At 29.1% G+C, this 16,846-nt stretch overlaps 2 protein-coding genes across 3 annotated transcripts in view; one reads left to right on the top strand and one right to left on the bottom strand.

Annotated features, from left to right (window-relative positions):
* LOC143243305 (DNA polymerase epsilon subunit 3-like) overlaps positions 1 to 16,846 on the bottom strand; it is a 79,100-nt gene that overhangs the window by 11,669 nt on the left and 50,585 nt on the right. The gene's annotated exons all lie outside the window — the stretch shown is intronic.
* On the top strand, positions 168 to 15,921 carry LOC143243275 (casein kinase II subunit beta). 2 transcript variants are annotated; one of them, XM_076487130.1, is made up of 7 exons: positions 168 to 368; positions 3,331 to 3,443; positions 8,746 to 8,848; positions 10,785 to 10,900; positions 11,242 to 11,317; positions 11,892 to 12,081; positions 15,604 to 15,921. In XM_076487130.1, exons 2-7 carry the CDS (start codon positions 3,372 to 3,374, stop codon positions 15,710 to 15,712), a joined length of 666 nt encoding a protein of 221 aa, XP_076343245.1. In that variant the 5' UTR covers positions 168 to 368; positions 3,331 to 3,371; the 3' UTR covers positions 15,713 to 15,921. The 2 variants fall into 2 exon arrangements, with proteins under 2 accessions (XP_076343245.1, XP_076343251.1); XM_076487136.1 differs by lacking the exon at positions 168 to 368 and adding an exon at positions 624 to 647.

The raw sequence follows: 16,846 nt of genomic DNA, 5'->3' as shown, positions 1-16,846 counted from the left end.
GTTAAAAAGAATATACAGAAATGAAATTAAAACATAACGATAGGGAAACTAAACAGAATATTTTAATATACATAAAATAACATTTTCTAATAAAATTTATCAACTAAGTAATGATATTTATTTGTGCTTTGAAACTAATTATAATCGTTAGAAAAGTCATTCAAATCAGGTTTTCTTCTACCTCATGAAATAAGCTTAGAGCGTGTTATGTAAGACAAAGTGTTAAACAAAATACTCACTAATCGTTTGAAGTTAAATTGGAGTAGATATAATCTGGTCTATAGCATTGTAAATAAATCTCACTTATAGTAAAACCTTGTGAGAGAAAAGTTAATTATCTTACCCAGCTGTGCCTGCGTAGTTTCTTGGTGAGTGTAAATTATAATAAACGTCCGTATACTTTACAATTACAATCGTATTCGGGGTCCGATAGAATTTGGTATGTTGAAGTTTGAACTTCGAGTTCGAAGTGAAGTCAATTAACGACACGTTTCCTGATACAAAGATTATTGTAATTATAAATTGAAATGTTACGATTTTTTTTCTTTAAATTTCCTGTGTTCAAACTTCTTTACCACAGAAGATACTGCTTCTGTTTTGCCAGAACTTGACAGAAGAAAGAATGATAAGGACTCAGATTATTACTTGTTAGTAGTATTACAAGTTTCAACTTAAAAGCTAAAATTATTGTTCAGTTACAAGTTATTACTTGTGAAAATGTAGTTATAAATTGCGTGACATTTAGAAGTTCTATTTACATTTTTCATAAGTTAGGCCTAGCTGTGGCGTGTGCAAGTGAACGAGTTCTATTACTTCATTTGATTATAATAAAATTAACGAGTTAACAATGAAATATATTATAAACTAATATCCATGATTAAATTACTGTTATTTTATATTTCTGTTGCAGTAAAATTTATCATTTGGTTTTGAATTTTCTGTGAAGACTTTCATATGATTTATTATCAATCTTGCAAGAATTTATCAGAAGATAAAAGTTAATTAAAGAGCAAGCTATATTAAGTTCATTCATTATAAGGCATTCTTTGTTTCTGCTTTTGTAATTTTATCTATTTTAGTATTAATGCTGTCTTAAATCTGTTTTTAATATTGTACTGTAATGTTAGATTATATTCAACATCATGCACAGTTTTCTTATAAGGCCTAAAATATCAACAGGAATAGTAAAAAATGTTCCTTTTACCAGCTTTAATTTTACTAAGTCAAAGTGACTCCTGAACTGATATAAATGTACAGTATATGTGAACTCTTTTGTAACATGAAGAATGTTGAATGTACTGCAGAAGTACTAATTTAACATTTATAATTATAACTTAAGAACAATTAGTCTGTGAAATTCGAGGCATAAATAGTTTGTGCAATTTTTTAATGAAAACATAGACACAAATAAAAAGGGACAATTTGATTCTTTAAGATTGTTCTTGCATACCTACCCTGAGATAAACAAAAAGTTAAATATAGATTGGGTATTTTGCACTTGATAGTTTTTTTCTACTACTAGTAGTAATTTTTTCAGTGAATCAATCACTTTTTTACCAAAATAAACCATCTTAACTGAAGCCAAGCCTCTCTTTAACATCTTGAACTTGTGTTTTTGTTTTATCCCATATCTCTAGAAAATAATGTAAAGAAATCTGAGGTCTTTGTTTTGTCAGTCTTCTGAATTATCTTTGAAATGTCATTATGGAAATTAAGAATTCTCAGTGTAGCCCTATAGGATGATCCTTCCTCTGTTTTCTGAATAAGCTTTTCATATAATTCAGTATTTCTTCTCAGATAAGAACGAAACTATATACAGTGTTTCAAGTGAGGCCTATAGAGATAATTACATTGTAACTTGTAAATAGTGTATCTATAAAGACAACCTAAAGTTCTTTTAGCTTTACTACAAGCAACAGAATTACTTTAGTGGCTTGAGTGACTTATCTATCTGTTGCTATGCAAAAAAAAAAACCTTTCTTCATTCATGTCATTGTGTGGGTTTCCATCTTTGTTAAATACCATCCAAATTATAAAAACCAAAATCCATTCCCTTGCACTTATAATTAAAGTATATAAAGTATATAATTAAAGGTAACTTGCCAAATATTTGTTGAATTTATTGGTTTGTATAAAGTTAAATACCTTGTGTAAAAAAAATTAACACAAATTTTTACCTTAAAAGTAAAAGGGTGATTTATAAGCTTCTTTTCATATAATTGTGTATCATTTCTCACATATATGAAAGGTTGTATTCAGTCTCATTTCCCACTAGAAGCTTAAATACTTCACGGGAAATGTTTTATTTATGGAAATACATTAAACAACATAATAATAATTTGTGAGATAGAAAAAGATGATTATTGTGTAAACAGTGGAGATGGAAATTAAAATGAACCTTTGAACATAAGTTAATGTAGTTTCTTTTTAGATTTTTGATAAAATTGATAATTGTTAATATATATTGCTTGGAAGAATAAGTGTTTTGTTATTTCAGTGTTATGAATTTTTAAATGATCAACTAAACCATGTCAATATGAATTTACTCTTAAAATTTGTGAAAGCTGTTTTAATTTTAACCTAACTTGTATGGAAGATGAGTACCATTATGGTTAAGCCTAATGTGAGACACTTTCGTAAAAAATTTTCAAATTTTGTTTATCTTTTCTCCCAAGTTTCTACATCCTAGGTTTAATTTGTGAAATGTAGTTATGCAAAAATTTATAGGTATTTTCTTTCTAATTACTTTAATTTCTTCCTTTATGTATTCATTGTTTTTAACCCTTGAGCAACCCACAACTAGGATAAAGATTAGTAATATAAACAGTGTAGAAAAATATATTTCTTGTTTGAAAATGGGCCAACCATGGACATGTGGTTAGCATGCTAGACTGTGATTCTGAGAGTTAGTGGATCATCTGTTTCCACAAAATCATGCTTGGCATGTTGAAGCTTTAAGTGCACCTGCGGTTCATGGTAAAGTCGCAATGTTTGGTAAGAGTAGCCCAAGGATGGTGCTGTTGACTAGCTCGTCACCTTATTTCAAGTTTATCAGTTTAAAATTAGCACTTGTGTATTTTTGCACAAACAATGAATAATTGTTTCAGTGTTCATGATAAATTCATAAGTTTAGCTGCCTCAAAACATGTTTGATCACCAAGTTTAAATATAACTTTTCATTTTATGTTATTGAGTTAAGTTATTCATATTAAGTTATTGAAAATAGTAATTAAATAAAGTTATCACAAAACTGTGTAAATAAAATACATTCTGGAAGAATCCATAAAATTTCTAAAGTTAAAGAAACTAATACATAAACTAATATTTTAGAAGGAACAAGCCAGACACTATTGTATTAAACCATCAGCAACATGAGTTCTTCAGAAGAAGTTTCCTGGATTTCTTGGTTTTGTGGTCTTCGTGGGAATGAATTCTTTTGTGAAGTAAGTGTTTTATGAAGTTATTAAAACATCAAGTTACTTGAGTGAAAATGCTTTAAAAATTATGTACATTGCAAGGATGTTTATTTATGGAAGGTACAGGAGAAACAGCTATGTTTAAAATGGGAAACAATTATACTATGTTGGATGAACTTTTCAGAAATAGAATATACTTGCTGGACATAATGTTTCACTAATGTTCATTTTTTATGGCACAGCTAAAGTTGTGATGTATAATGATTGTTGTATTTGTTTTCTGTTCTCAAGTAACAAGATTCTAAAACCTTTTCATGGTTTTGTTATTAAATTTCTTGCTGAGATAACTTTTTTTTTACTGAATCTTGAGTATCAATGTATTTCTTTTTCAAGATCTTGTGAAAGTTGTACATTAGAAAATAAGTTAAGTTAAGGTTGTTTAATAATATTTTAAGTTTTTTTCAATAAAAACAGAAAATTTTTATAATTAAAATTATAATTTAAAAGTGTACTGTAACCTTAATGACTATTTATAATTTGTAAGGGAGTGAGATATTATTTAATTATTTACATGTTATAGAGAAGCTGTAATTTTGAGAGATCAGACCAACTGGAAAACTTCTGCCTGCCAGGCCTCTGTAGAGACAAAGTTTTTTGTAGAATTACTTTTACTCAATGTAATTAATTACCTATGAGCATATATTTCTCTGATTAACATCACACGAGAACTTATAAGTTAGGATTCAGTTGTTAAGATCTAATTTTCCCTGTGTAACATTTCACTTATTGCTGAATACTTCTAATGTTTTAAAATGCAAAAAGTGTTAAATATATCTTTTTTTGAAAAAATTGTTATTTTTTACTTCTTTTATACAAATATCATTATGAAACAATGTGTATGCTGAAGAGAAGGTATTATCCATAAAAAAGTCATATAATTAATACCCATGTATTCTGAGTTTATGACTCAGAATATTTATCTTGTACTAAGACCAGTATTGACAATATTTAGTGATATAATTAATATTTTATTATTATTTTACATTTTGTGTGCATATATTAATATTTGTAAATTAGCCATATTATAAGTAGAGTTGGCTGATTAGTGGAATTTGATAATTAATTGTTGGAAAATTAGTAGATTTTGTTAAACTAATTTATTGTTCTCATCTGGTTGGAATAGTAACAAAATAGTGGTAACTGGAAACTGATTAGTTACTCTTTTGTATGAGTGGTGACACTAATGAATTAACCCTTTTTGTGAAGGATTGCAGGTCAAAGGCTATGTCATCGAGTTTATTGACTTGCATTCAAATTTTTATTAAACTACAATTTTATGAATTTCTGTCAGTAAGTTTGGAATCAAATTGTAGACTGTAATTCAAACTTTAGTATTACATACAGATAATGTTTTTAATCTAAAAGTAAATATTAAAAGAACCAACCTAAATATAGATTGTAGTGAGTTGTGGTATGGTGAAGGCAGCACTGATTAAAATTATGCTTGATGTCAGAATACAAAGTCTGTAATTTAAGAATTCAAATTATCAATAAGAACCTCGCATCTTTTCATTTTGCTGAGATATGGCTTATTTACTGAATCAAACACAACAGGCTCCATTCACCTGGACTATTTTTAGAAATGGTTCCTTGTATACTCTCTTACTGTAATACACAAAATGTGAATAACCAACTGACAGCTTAGGATGTCCCCCCTCCAGTTATTTTTCTTTGCTATTTTAATGTATGAAAAGGCTACCATGTTCTTTCAAACCAAGATTTGAAGGAGGTAGGTTGTGTCTTTAGTCTGCTGAAAAGTTTTGTACTTTTTTTTATACCTAAATATAACTTAGTTTCTAAGCTTAATACATTATAGTGGAATTCTATGGTATCAATGTAGTTATTTATGAGCTTTTGGTTATTCAACTGTATATATAAAACCTAAAAAAGATTTTGTTTGATGTCTTCCACATGCAAAATTTTAAAAGGTCTGGTAACCTGTGTCCATCAGCAACTGAATTAAAAGGTCATAGAAGAGATAGTTGTTTGATTTACTTCTTTGTTTATTGTTCTATATTTTAAGAAAAATAAGTTTTGCAATTTATTTCTAAATAGTAATAATTATATACAAACATAATGTATAATAATTTGAATGTTACTTTTATGATACAACATACTAGTCCACTAATATCCCCACATGTGTTTGGGTGCTATAGCCACAGACATTACTTTGTATAATGATGACAAAAGCCAGTAATGGAAATATTAACTTCAATTTTCAAGCATATTTAAACATATTGGCAATACTACACTGTACAATGTACTGTATTAAGTAAAAACATACAATTCACTTGAAATTTGAGATGGGCAGTGAAAGTTTTACACAGTTACCTATAAGGATCTATTACACTGACTAGTGTCATCAACTAGACAGAATTAGTGTTTCTGGTTAGTGTTTTCTATTACTACAAATACTGACAATGTTACCAGTATGACTCATTATTTTTCATTAATTCACAGTTGTTCAGCTTAACCCTTTCACAATGGGCTTATTATAATTTACACGAGTTTACATACACGTGTATTTGCACTAACTTTTTATACAGTAGGTGTTCTTTCACAAAATTTGGCAGACCTTTGGTAAGGGTAATAAATATTTTATGTGCAAAAAAATTACATTTTTAATGAAATATCTTTATTAAAGGTTTGAGTGTAAAAATAAGAATGTTTCGTTACTAGTCTGAATGCAAAATGATTTCATGTTATGATTAAACAAAAAACTATTCGTGTGAAGATGCTCAAATATTATTTGTATAATCTCTAAACCCTCCTAAACATATTTCAAACATTTGTTTTCAGTAAGACATTATTTTGTTATTTTCTATACTCAACTTGTAACTATCATAAAAGTATTAGGAAATAAATAAAAATTTTCTTTTTGTGCTTAGATGACTACATAGTATAACACAAAAATACAAATGTTTAGTTTAAGTAGCTTAAGCCTCATAATGTATTATATTTATATACATTTGTTATTTTTTATTATATGAACCTTCTAGTCACGCTGGGCTAATACAACTTGCATTGACACATCACTTCCACTCATATTTCCATATCCAGTAATACATAACTGACCCAGTCTTGTCTGTGTATTAGTGGACTAATATGTTGTATCATAAAAGAAACATTCAAATTATTATACATTATGTTTGTATATAGATTATTACTATTTAGAAATAAATTGCAAAACTTATTTTTCTTAAAATATAGAACAATAAACAAAGAAGTAAATCAAACAACTATCTCTTCTATGACCTTTTAATTCAGTTGCTGATGGACACAGGTTACCAAACCTTTTAAAATTTTGCATGTGGAAGACATCAAACAAAATCTTTTTTAGGTTTTATATATACAGTTGAATAACCAAAAGCTCATAAATAACTACATTGATACCATAGAATTCCACTATAATGTATTAAGCTTAGAAACTAAGTTATATTTAGGTATAAAAAAAAGTATGAAACTTTTCAGCAGACTAAAGACACAACCTACCTCCTTCAAATCTTGGTTTGAAAGAACATGGTAGCCTTTTCATACATTAAAATAGCTAAGAAAAATAACTGGAGGAGGGGGACATTCTAAGCTGTCAGTTGGTTATTCACATTTTGTGTATTACAGTAAGAGAGTATACAAGGAACCATTTCTAAAAATAGTCCAGGTGAATGGAGCCTGTTGTGTTTGATTCAGTAAATAAGCCATATCTCAGCAAAATGAAAAGATGCGAGGTTCTTATTGATAATTTGAATTCTTAAATTACAGACTTTGTATTCTGACATCAAGCATAATTTTAATCAGTGCTGCCTTCACCATACCACAACTCACTACAATCTATATTTAGGTTGGTTCTTTTAATATTTACTTTTAGATTAAAAACATTATCTGTATATAATACTAAAGTTTGAATTACAGTCTACAATTTGATTCCAAACTTACTGTCAGAAATTCATAAAATTGTAGTTTAATAAAAATTTGAATGCAAGTCAATAAACTCAATGACATAGCCTTTGACTTGCAATCCTTCACAAAAAGGGTTAATTCGTATATTTCTACACTTTTTTATTTAATAACTACAAAAAATGATATTAAACAGAATTGAAATGCTTGTTTTCAAGAGTGTATTACAGGATAATTGTTCATTGCTTGCAATTCCTAAAACTTCCTGTTTATATCAACCATGGTCTTGACAGTGTTTAAATGTGCTAATTGGTCAATCTGAGAAAATCATATGAATAACAATTTCTTTTGATGAGGGAACGTTGTGGAGAAAACGGGACTTCATCGGTTACCTGAGTGAAAGAGAAAATTTTAAGATAGGAGTTTGAATGGAAAAATGTATAAAGAGGGAGGAGAAATGTGTTTCAGAATACATTTGTTGTTTTGTATACATCATGTCAGTATTGTATACGTCATGTCAGTATTGTATACGTCATGTCAGTATTGTATACGTCATGTCAGTATTGTATACGTCATGTCAGTATTGTATACGTCATGTCAGTATTGTATACGTCATGTCAGTATTGTATACGTCATGTCAGTATTGTATACGTCATGTCAGTATTGTATACGTCATGTCAGTATTGTATACGTCATGTCAGTATTGTATACGTCATGTCAGTATTGTATACGTCATGTCAGTATTGTATACGTCATGTCAGTATTGTATACGTCATGTCAGTATTGTATACATGCATAATTTTATTGTACCGTGTCAGACAAATTGACTATCTCCCACTTGACTCTTACAGAAGACTCTTACAGAAATAAGAATTGGCATCTAATAGGAAAAATACCTGTGGCTGTTTGGTGAACCTGAGCAGTGTATTGAGAGAGATGTATCCATCGTATTAATAAACAATCATTTTTACCAACAATGCATTGTAGTCATTTTCCTTTGCTTAAAAACAAATGCAGTGCAATTTTCATTATTGAAATAACACACAGAATGATAAAATATGGTTGTAAACAGCCCACTAAAATCATGCTGCATGTGTACTCTGAACTAAGAGATTAGGTTGACTGTGTGTTTTATGTTTATTCATAACTATTTTTATGAAAGTGCCCACTGAATTGTTTCAATTGGCATCTGCTAGTATGTATATAAACGTAGAAGTGTGTACATATTACTATTTGTTAATCTTAGAATGATGAATCTATTGTATGTTTTAGAAGTCTATGTATTTGTTTCATTGAATATTTGTTTAGAATTCTACACAGTGTTATGTAGATTTTATGACTGATTGTTATTTTTATCTTTTATTTTACATCATAGGTTGATGAAGATTACATTCAGGATAAGTTTAATTTAACAGGTCTAAGTGAACAAGTTCCCCATTATAGACAAGCTCTGGACATGATACTGGACCTTGAGCCAGGTCAGTTGTTCCTGATAACTTTATACTTTGTCTCCAGGTAGTTAAATCAGAATATGTAAAATGTCACTTTACTAAATTGCTAATTATAACTTCAGGCATACTTAAGTCTAGATTGTACTCAACACAATTCCTTGATATAGTCTCTTTTGTCTGGAGTTAACCCTTTTCAAACAACTAGTTGTTCAGCTGAGTGAATTCTTAGGTGAAGTGTAGTGTGCCAAAACTGAATCTGAGCTTTATTGTAAAGTTCTAGTTTTGATTTTAAGAGTAATATTCTAATTTACCAAATTAATAGGCACCGATTCATGCGCATTAGGTTAAAGTGGACTTTTTTGTTTCTTTTTCCATTGTATTGGTTTAAACTGCAATCAATAATTTAAAAAATATACAGTTTTACAATGCACAAATTTTTATCTTATATGACACAAAGAAACTTCTTAAATAAAAGGTGTGTTGAAGCTTAATTCATAAAAACCAACTTTAAAACTGTTTTCAGATACATAGTTTATGAACAAATTTCTGAACAACTCAGTAAATCTTTTACAAATTTGAGAATATACTGACTGTATTATTTAAGTTCTATTAGATGGGTGGTATCCGTAAAATGCAGCAGTGAATGTAGAATATTTGATAATATACTTATCTTAGATCTGTCGTGTGTAACTGTACATCAGTACAAACTAGCAGTTTTAAAAGTTTTGGCAGCTGTGCAAATTAATTTTCAGAAGGCTGTTGGTAGTTTTTATTCCTGAGCGACTCTGAAAATGAAGGACTTTTTGTAAGCTAGAAGGGTCATGTTTTATGTGGCTTTTTCAGATTTACAAAAATAACTAAATGCTATCTTTATATCTTCTAATAAAATTTATCTTGAGTGTATTCAGAATGTAAAAATATTATAGTCCCCTTGGTTAGCCAATATTGAGTTTAAAGATTTATAGTTCTAAGATCCAGGTTTTGATTTTCTCTGGTGAACAGGGTTCAAGTAACCCATTGTGTAGCTTTGCACTGAAAAAAAAAAAAAAATGCTATCATTTACTTATGCATTATATTGGTAAAGTTTTCTATTATGTTGACATCGGAAACACTAAATCATATACTAGATCGGATTCAAATAACTTAAATATCATATTCAGAAAATGTAGTGGGTTTTAATGGATAGCTAGCCACCTGATGACAAATCCAACGTTTTTGTTTCTTTAGATAAACATCTCGTAAAGTATCTTAATTTGTATAATTTAAACAAGAAACCTATTGAGGAAACAACTGGTTGTGAGAGAATTAATGGTAATTAAATGTGTATGTGCTGCCATTTTTCTTTATAAATGTAGTGTAGTCTATTAAAAGGATTCAGTTTATATATTTTGAGCAAAAGCTATTTACTTTTAAGTATACATTTATTTTTCAAATGTTCTTAAATATAACTGCTTGTCAGCTCTAAATGGAATCAGTTTCTTTATATATGATTGTATGATTTTAAATGATTCAACTTTTTTGTTCCAGTATTCTGTTATTGAAAGGTATGCTTCATAAGTTAGTGTGTTCCTCAGCACATTTCTGAACTGAATATTAAAAATGTCTTTAATTTCATATTTGTTTTGTGTGAGCATAGTGTGCTAATACTGAATAAACCTGTTATATTTGTCTGTCTGATGAAGATAATGGAGTTGAAAAATAATGCATGCATGCTTGAATAATTATTATAGACACTGCTAATAAGTTTATATGTTATTTATTTAAATTACCAAATGGCTCTACATGACAAGAGATAGTTGTGTAGAACCATCTGGTAATAAAAAATATATGACTGGTTAACTTTAATCTCTAACTTATCAGACGTTAGGTGAATAGTGGACACATTTAATAGTCTTGTTCAATTAATATTCTTTTTGTTTGTTTTTTTAGTGTTTTATCACTGTGTGTGTGTGTGTTTTTGTAGATGATGAACTGGAAGATAACCCTAACCAAAGTGATCTTATTGAGCAAGCTGCCGAGATGCTTTACGGTCTCATTCATGCCCGTTATATTCTAACAAATCGAGGAATTGCTCAAATGGTAAAGTCTAACAGTTTCTGTAGTTCCCCACACTCATTTATAAACTAGAAGAATTAATCTATATGTTAATAGTTATTGTAATAAAACATTTCTTTTGCAAGATTTATAGTCAAATAGTAGAGTTGTAGCATAGTAGCACCTGTTGCCAGAAGAAAGTGTTGGAATGCCCTCTAAACTCGATTAATAAATGTACTCTATTTATGTAGAATTTTTACAAGGTATGTATTTCTATTAAAGGTTATCCTTTGTTTATTTCAACTTTTTTAACCAATGTACGTCATCAGGTTTATAATTACTTAAAGCTTAGTAAATAGTTCTTTTTTATCCACTTTGTTTTTCAGATAGAAAAATATCAAAATGGGGACTTTGGTTACTGCCCACGTGTTTATTGTGAAAACCAGCCAATGCTTCCCATTGGTAAGATTAAGTCACCAAATTTTTTTATGGGATTAAAAACAAATTAAAGTGTTGAAATGCTGATATTATTGTAATTGTATCTTGAATTGTTATAACAGGTAAAAATTATCTCTAATTCTCATTTAAAAAATGTTAAAATGATTTAGTGTGAAAATTTGGAAGTCTACTATGAAAGTCGTCCTATCTAATTTAAATAAAGTAGCCAATGTTACACAACAGTGCATATTTATGAATTGAACTTTTCTTTTTATAAAACCCAAACAAGGGCTTGTAATGAACTTTTTGGCTACAGCTAAAATGTTTACCAGTTACTTTTAAAGTTACAAAATTCCAGCCATGTCTAGAAAAAGAAGAAAAAAAAAAGAAACCTAATCATGTGTGGTTCTTTACACTGTTATGTAATTTTTTCCATGCCACTTGTTTTCAGTGGTTTATTTAAAAACTCTGATTTGAGTGATTTAGATTACAATATTGATTTAATTTGATTGTTTTAACATTTTGTAACATTTTCGGACAGTCAGGTTGTTTTGATAGTGGTAGCAACTTAACAGGCTACTTGTATATGTACTTGAAGGTCTCTCGGATGTCCCAGGGGAAGCCATGGTCAAGCTGTATTGCCCAAAATGTATGGACGTCTACAACCCCAAGTCATCGCGACATCACCACACAGATGGAGCATATTTTGGAACTGGATTTCCACACATGCTTTTCATGGTTCATCCAGAATACAGGCCTAAACGCCCTTCTAACCAGTTTGTCCCTCGGTATACAGACCATTTTAATTATTTTGACTGACATGAGTCTCAGTGTATTTGTCCCAACAGCATTTGGTGTAGAATGTTATTGCACATAAAAATGGACCTATATGATTAAATATTTTTAAAGTATCCATCAACACAACACAAGAGGGAAATTTTGAAAAATTTTTCTGTTATCCAACTTAAGCCTGATATGGCCCAGTGGTTCGGGCACTGAACTACCAGCCTGCAGGCTGTGGGTTTTATTGAGCATCCTTTCATGACACTTTACATCTTGAAGCTATTTTTGTATCACTTGTTATCCTTCAGGCCACAGGTCAAAGGTCATGTCAAAACATTTGTTGATTGGCATTCGAAATCTAATTGAACTAGTATTTTATAAATTTATGTCAATAAGTTTGGAATAAAATTGTAGATGAATTCAAACTAATATTGTATGTCACTTAATCTCTTTAATTTAAAAGTAAATATTGAAATAACACATCTTGATATAGTTTTTAATGAATGATGTGGCATGTTGAATGCAGCACTGGTTAAAGTTACATGTTTATGACGTCAAAATACTAAGTTTATAGTGTTGTACAAATTAGGAACTCAAGTTATCAATATTGATAAGCTAGAATGTAGAATAAGAACCTCACATCTTCTTTTAAGAAGTGGCTTTTGTACTGAATCAAACACACCTTGTTCCATTTTTCAAAACATTTCCTTAAGTACACTTTCTTCAATATATGATGTGAATAACCAATCTACAGCTTAGAATGTCCCCTAGTGGTTTTTTAGCCATTTTAATCTGTGAGAAGGCTACCGTGTTCTTTTGAACCAAGATTTCAAGGTAAGTTGTGTCTTTAGTCTGTTTAAAGTTTCATATTTTTTAAACTTAAATAAAGCTTAGTTACTAAGCTTAATAAAGTTATAGTGGAATTCTATAGTATTAATGTAGTAATTTATAATTTTTTTGGTTATTCAACTGTATATATAAAATTTAAAAACTTTTTTGATATCCTCCACATGCAAAATTTTAAAAGGCTTAGCAACCTATGTCTAGTGGTAACCAGCTGCATAGGTCATAGCTAGAAGAGATAATGTTTTGCTTTAGTTTTCTATATTTTAAGTAAAATAAGTGTTGTAACTTATTTCTAAATAGTAATGTTTAATAACTGAAATGTGACTGTATATTACAAAATACTAGTCTACTAAAACAAAGCCAATACTAGGTCACTTTGTAAAGTCACTTTATATGCCTACATGTGCCTGCAGTAAAACGTGGAATATGAAAATCTCATATTTTGTCAGTGGTGACTGGTATAGAAGGTAAAGACAGTCATATGACAGTGTTGTATCATCTTGTATATAGATTAAAAATTTTGAACAACTTGTAAAAAATATAATACATTTAATCATTTGTGCTTATTTATTGTTTTTCTCTTAGCTTTAAAATAATTGTGTAGCATATTAAAGATGTGGATTAAATGAACAAAATAATAGTTGCCTACTTAGATGTTTTTCCAACATTTGACCTATAACCTTTTTTTTTTTTGGACACAAGTAAAAACTAGAAATGAAATGGGGCTTTCTAATACATTTTCTTACAACTGTAGGTGTGGTGAGTGTTGTATGTTATACTTAGTTTGTTATCCCTTAATTAACTCTTTCAGCATGGGCTTGGTCCTTAAGACCTACCCTGTAACCATTTTGTACTTGTTATAGTTTTCATGTTACAACTTTTAAATTAGGAAGTGTATGTTCATGAAATTTTGCAGATAATCATTAAATAATATAAGGCTTTTATATGCAAAACATCATATTTTATTAATTCTTAAGGTTTGTTAAACAATGATTTCCCCCTTTTTGTGTGTTGCCAGTCCAACATGCAAAGTAATGTTCATATTAAGATTAAAAATACTTGTGTGTACCAGAAAATTTTCAAATTTCACACACAAAATCTTTATAACATCCAGAAAGTTATCAAACATTTCTTAAGAAAAAGATTCCATTGTCTGTTTATTTTCACATATGAATTTTTGTACAGGTTTAAGTGAAATGACTAATCTGGTGATCACCATAAAAAAAAAAGCAAATAAATATGAATTGTGCTTCTTTTGTTTCAACAGGAGAGCCATAAATATATAGACTAAATAGCTTAAATCACATAACATTATACATTTATGTATATAGCTATCATTTTTATTATATTAATCTTTTAGCTGTGTCTGGCTAACAGTCTAGAAATTCAAATGATGTAGCACATGTGCACTAATGCTACCTTATCCAATAATATAAGACTGACCCATAGTTTTTACAAAGCAGCTCTGTGATGGCTGTGTTTTGTATTTCGTAATATACAGTCACATTTCAATTATTATACAATTATATATGCATACAGATTATTACTAGAACAGTAAATGAAGTAAAGCAAAACAATTATCCATTCTAGCTATGACCTTTGAACTTAGTTGCTACAAAACATTTGTTGTTAAACATTTTTAAAATATCACCCATGGAGGATATTAAATAATTTTTTTTTAGGTTTTTAAATATACAGCTGAATAACCAAAAATCATAAATTACTATATTGATAACAGAGAATTCATCAAGTTTAGTAATTAAGCTGTATTTAGGTTTAAAAAAAATGAAATTCCAAATAGACTAAAGACCCAACCTATCTCCTTGAAATCTCAGTTTGAAAGAAAAAGATAACCTTTTAATTCGTTAAGATGGCTGAGAAGATCACTAGGATGACATTCTAAACTATCAATTAGTTATTCACTTGTCAAATATTGAAGTAAATAAATGTAAGGGATTGTTTCCATGTGATTAATTTGGTACATAAGCCCTGTCTCAGCAGAATGAAAGGATTCTTATTTTATGTTCTTCCTTATCAATATTGATAGCTTGAGTTCCTAATTTGTACAAAACTATAGAATTAGCATTTTGACATCATAAACATCTAATCTGAACTAGCGCTGTATTCAACATGCCATGCAACTCACAAAAACCAATATTTAGGAGTGTTCTTTTAATATTTACTTTTGATTTAAGAAATTAACTAATATATAATATTAAAGTTTGAACTGTACAATTTGATACCAAACTTATTGACAAAAATTCATTAAATAGTAGTTCAATAAAAGTTTGTGAATGTGGGTCAACAAAGTTGATGACATGGCCTTTGACCAGTGACCCACCTGGAAAGGGTTAAAGAACAATTTCTAATCTTCAGTGGCAAAAGTGTTCAATAAACATTAAGAATTTTAACTTCATTACACATTTTCCTACTATGGTTAATACATAGCTGCCTTATTATTATTATAATCAATTTATGAAGTTTGCTGTAGTATAAGTAAATTATACAGAAATATTCATTGTATCAGAATAATTTAAAAAACAATTATATTTGTGGCATTGAAATCAGTTGGAAAGATTTTTTTTTCAAATTTGGCTTTGAATTACTAATTAATGAATGCTGAATAGTATATTTTGAAATTGTTTTGAGATTTTGTATCAAAACTACAATTTCTTTTTCAGGCTCTATGGTTTTAAGATCCATCCTCTTGCTTATCAGCTGCAACAGAAGGCAGCTGCTAATTTCAAGGCTCCAGTCCGGACAATGAGTTACAACAATGGCAAACGTTGACATCTGCTTCCTTTTAACTCATATTTGATATCATGTGTAATTGTTTATTAAGTAAACAATACTGTATTGTGTACTGTACAGAACTAATGTGATTATAACAATTAAATGTGTTGTTTGTTTAATCAAAGGCATTGTAAGATTTTTAAGTAAAAGAAATGGATTTGAGTTCAGTCCATTGTCTTAATAAAAGTGTTAAAAGAATACCTGAGATAATTGTCTGCATGTACATTTTTATTATTTCTGTGTTCTGTAAATGTTATTACTGATTTTGTGTATTATACATCATGCTACATAGAAACAACATGAGACAGTGGTCTTGCATGATTTGGGAACTTGCTTAATAAAAAAAAAAATAGTTTTAAGAGTTTCTCTGCAGAATTCGTTTTTAGAAGTTGCAAATTGTGAGGGAGAAATTTTTTTTTTTACATGCATAACTCAAATCTTAATTCAAGTTTAGAAGGTTACAAAACAAAGAAATGAACCTATTGCCTATCATCCTTGTTTACATTAGGTTGGTCTGTCTTTTCATCTGTTGTTTCTTCCAAACTTCAGTTTTGTGCCATTTTATTTTTGGTTACATAGTGTTGCATCACTCAAGTCAGTGCTCTGACTGACTAAATCAATGCTATTTTCACTTCACTGCAGTTCAAAAATGTGTTCAAAGTACGAAGTCTTTTGCAGATTTTAAGGAAATTAACAATGCTCTAACAAAGTTGTTCTTTCAAAACTTAAATATAACACACTAACTGATACTATAAACTATCTGTACTCAATAAAACTCAATAATTACAGAATTGAGGAGAAACAACACAAATGTATGTTTCACATATACACAATTTATTATTACCATGTTTTCTCCAGTGAAAGCATAATCTTTATTGTTAAGATTTTTAAGTAAAAGAAATGGGTTTGAGTTCAGACCATTGTGCTAATAACAGTGTTAAAAGAATACCTCAGATGGTTGTAGTCTGTATGATGATACCTTTACTGGTATGATGTATTTGTGAAACATACGGTAGTGTTGTTTTTCCTCAATTTTATAACACACTAACTTTATTTACTTAATGAAACTGATTTATACCACTGTTGTATGTAAAACTTGCACTTGAAGTTTCATGGCTTGTCACCCATTGC

This window comes from Tachypleus tridentatus, chromosome 2 (assembly GCF_004210375.1).
Source record: "Tachypleus tridentatus isolate NWPU-2018 chromosome 2, ASM421037v1, whole genome shotgun sequence".
Taxonomy (NCBI): Eukaryota; Metazoa; Arthropoda; class Merostomata; order Xiphosura; family Limulidae; genus Tachypleus; species Tachypleus tridentatus.
This window is presented reverse-complemented; position numbering and strand designations above follow the sequence as displayed.

Coding starts and splice junctions, on each gene's coding strand:
- LOC143243275 (XM_076487130.1), top strand. CDS start 3,372: ATGAGTTCTTCAGAAGAAGTTTCCTGGATTTCTTGGTTTTGTGGTCTT. Junction 10,901..11,241: donor ATCGAGGAATTGCTCAAATG/GTAAAGTCTAAC, acceptor TTTGTTTTTCAG/ATAGAAAAATATCAAAATGG. Junction 11,318..11,891: donor CCAGCCAATGCTTCCCATTG/GTAAGATTAAGT, acceptor ATGTACTTGAAG/GTCTCTCGGATGTCCCAGGG.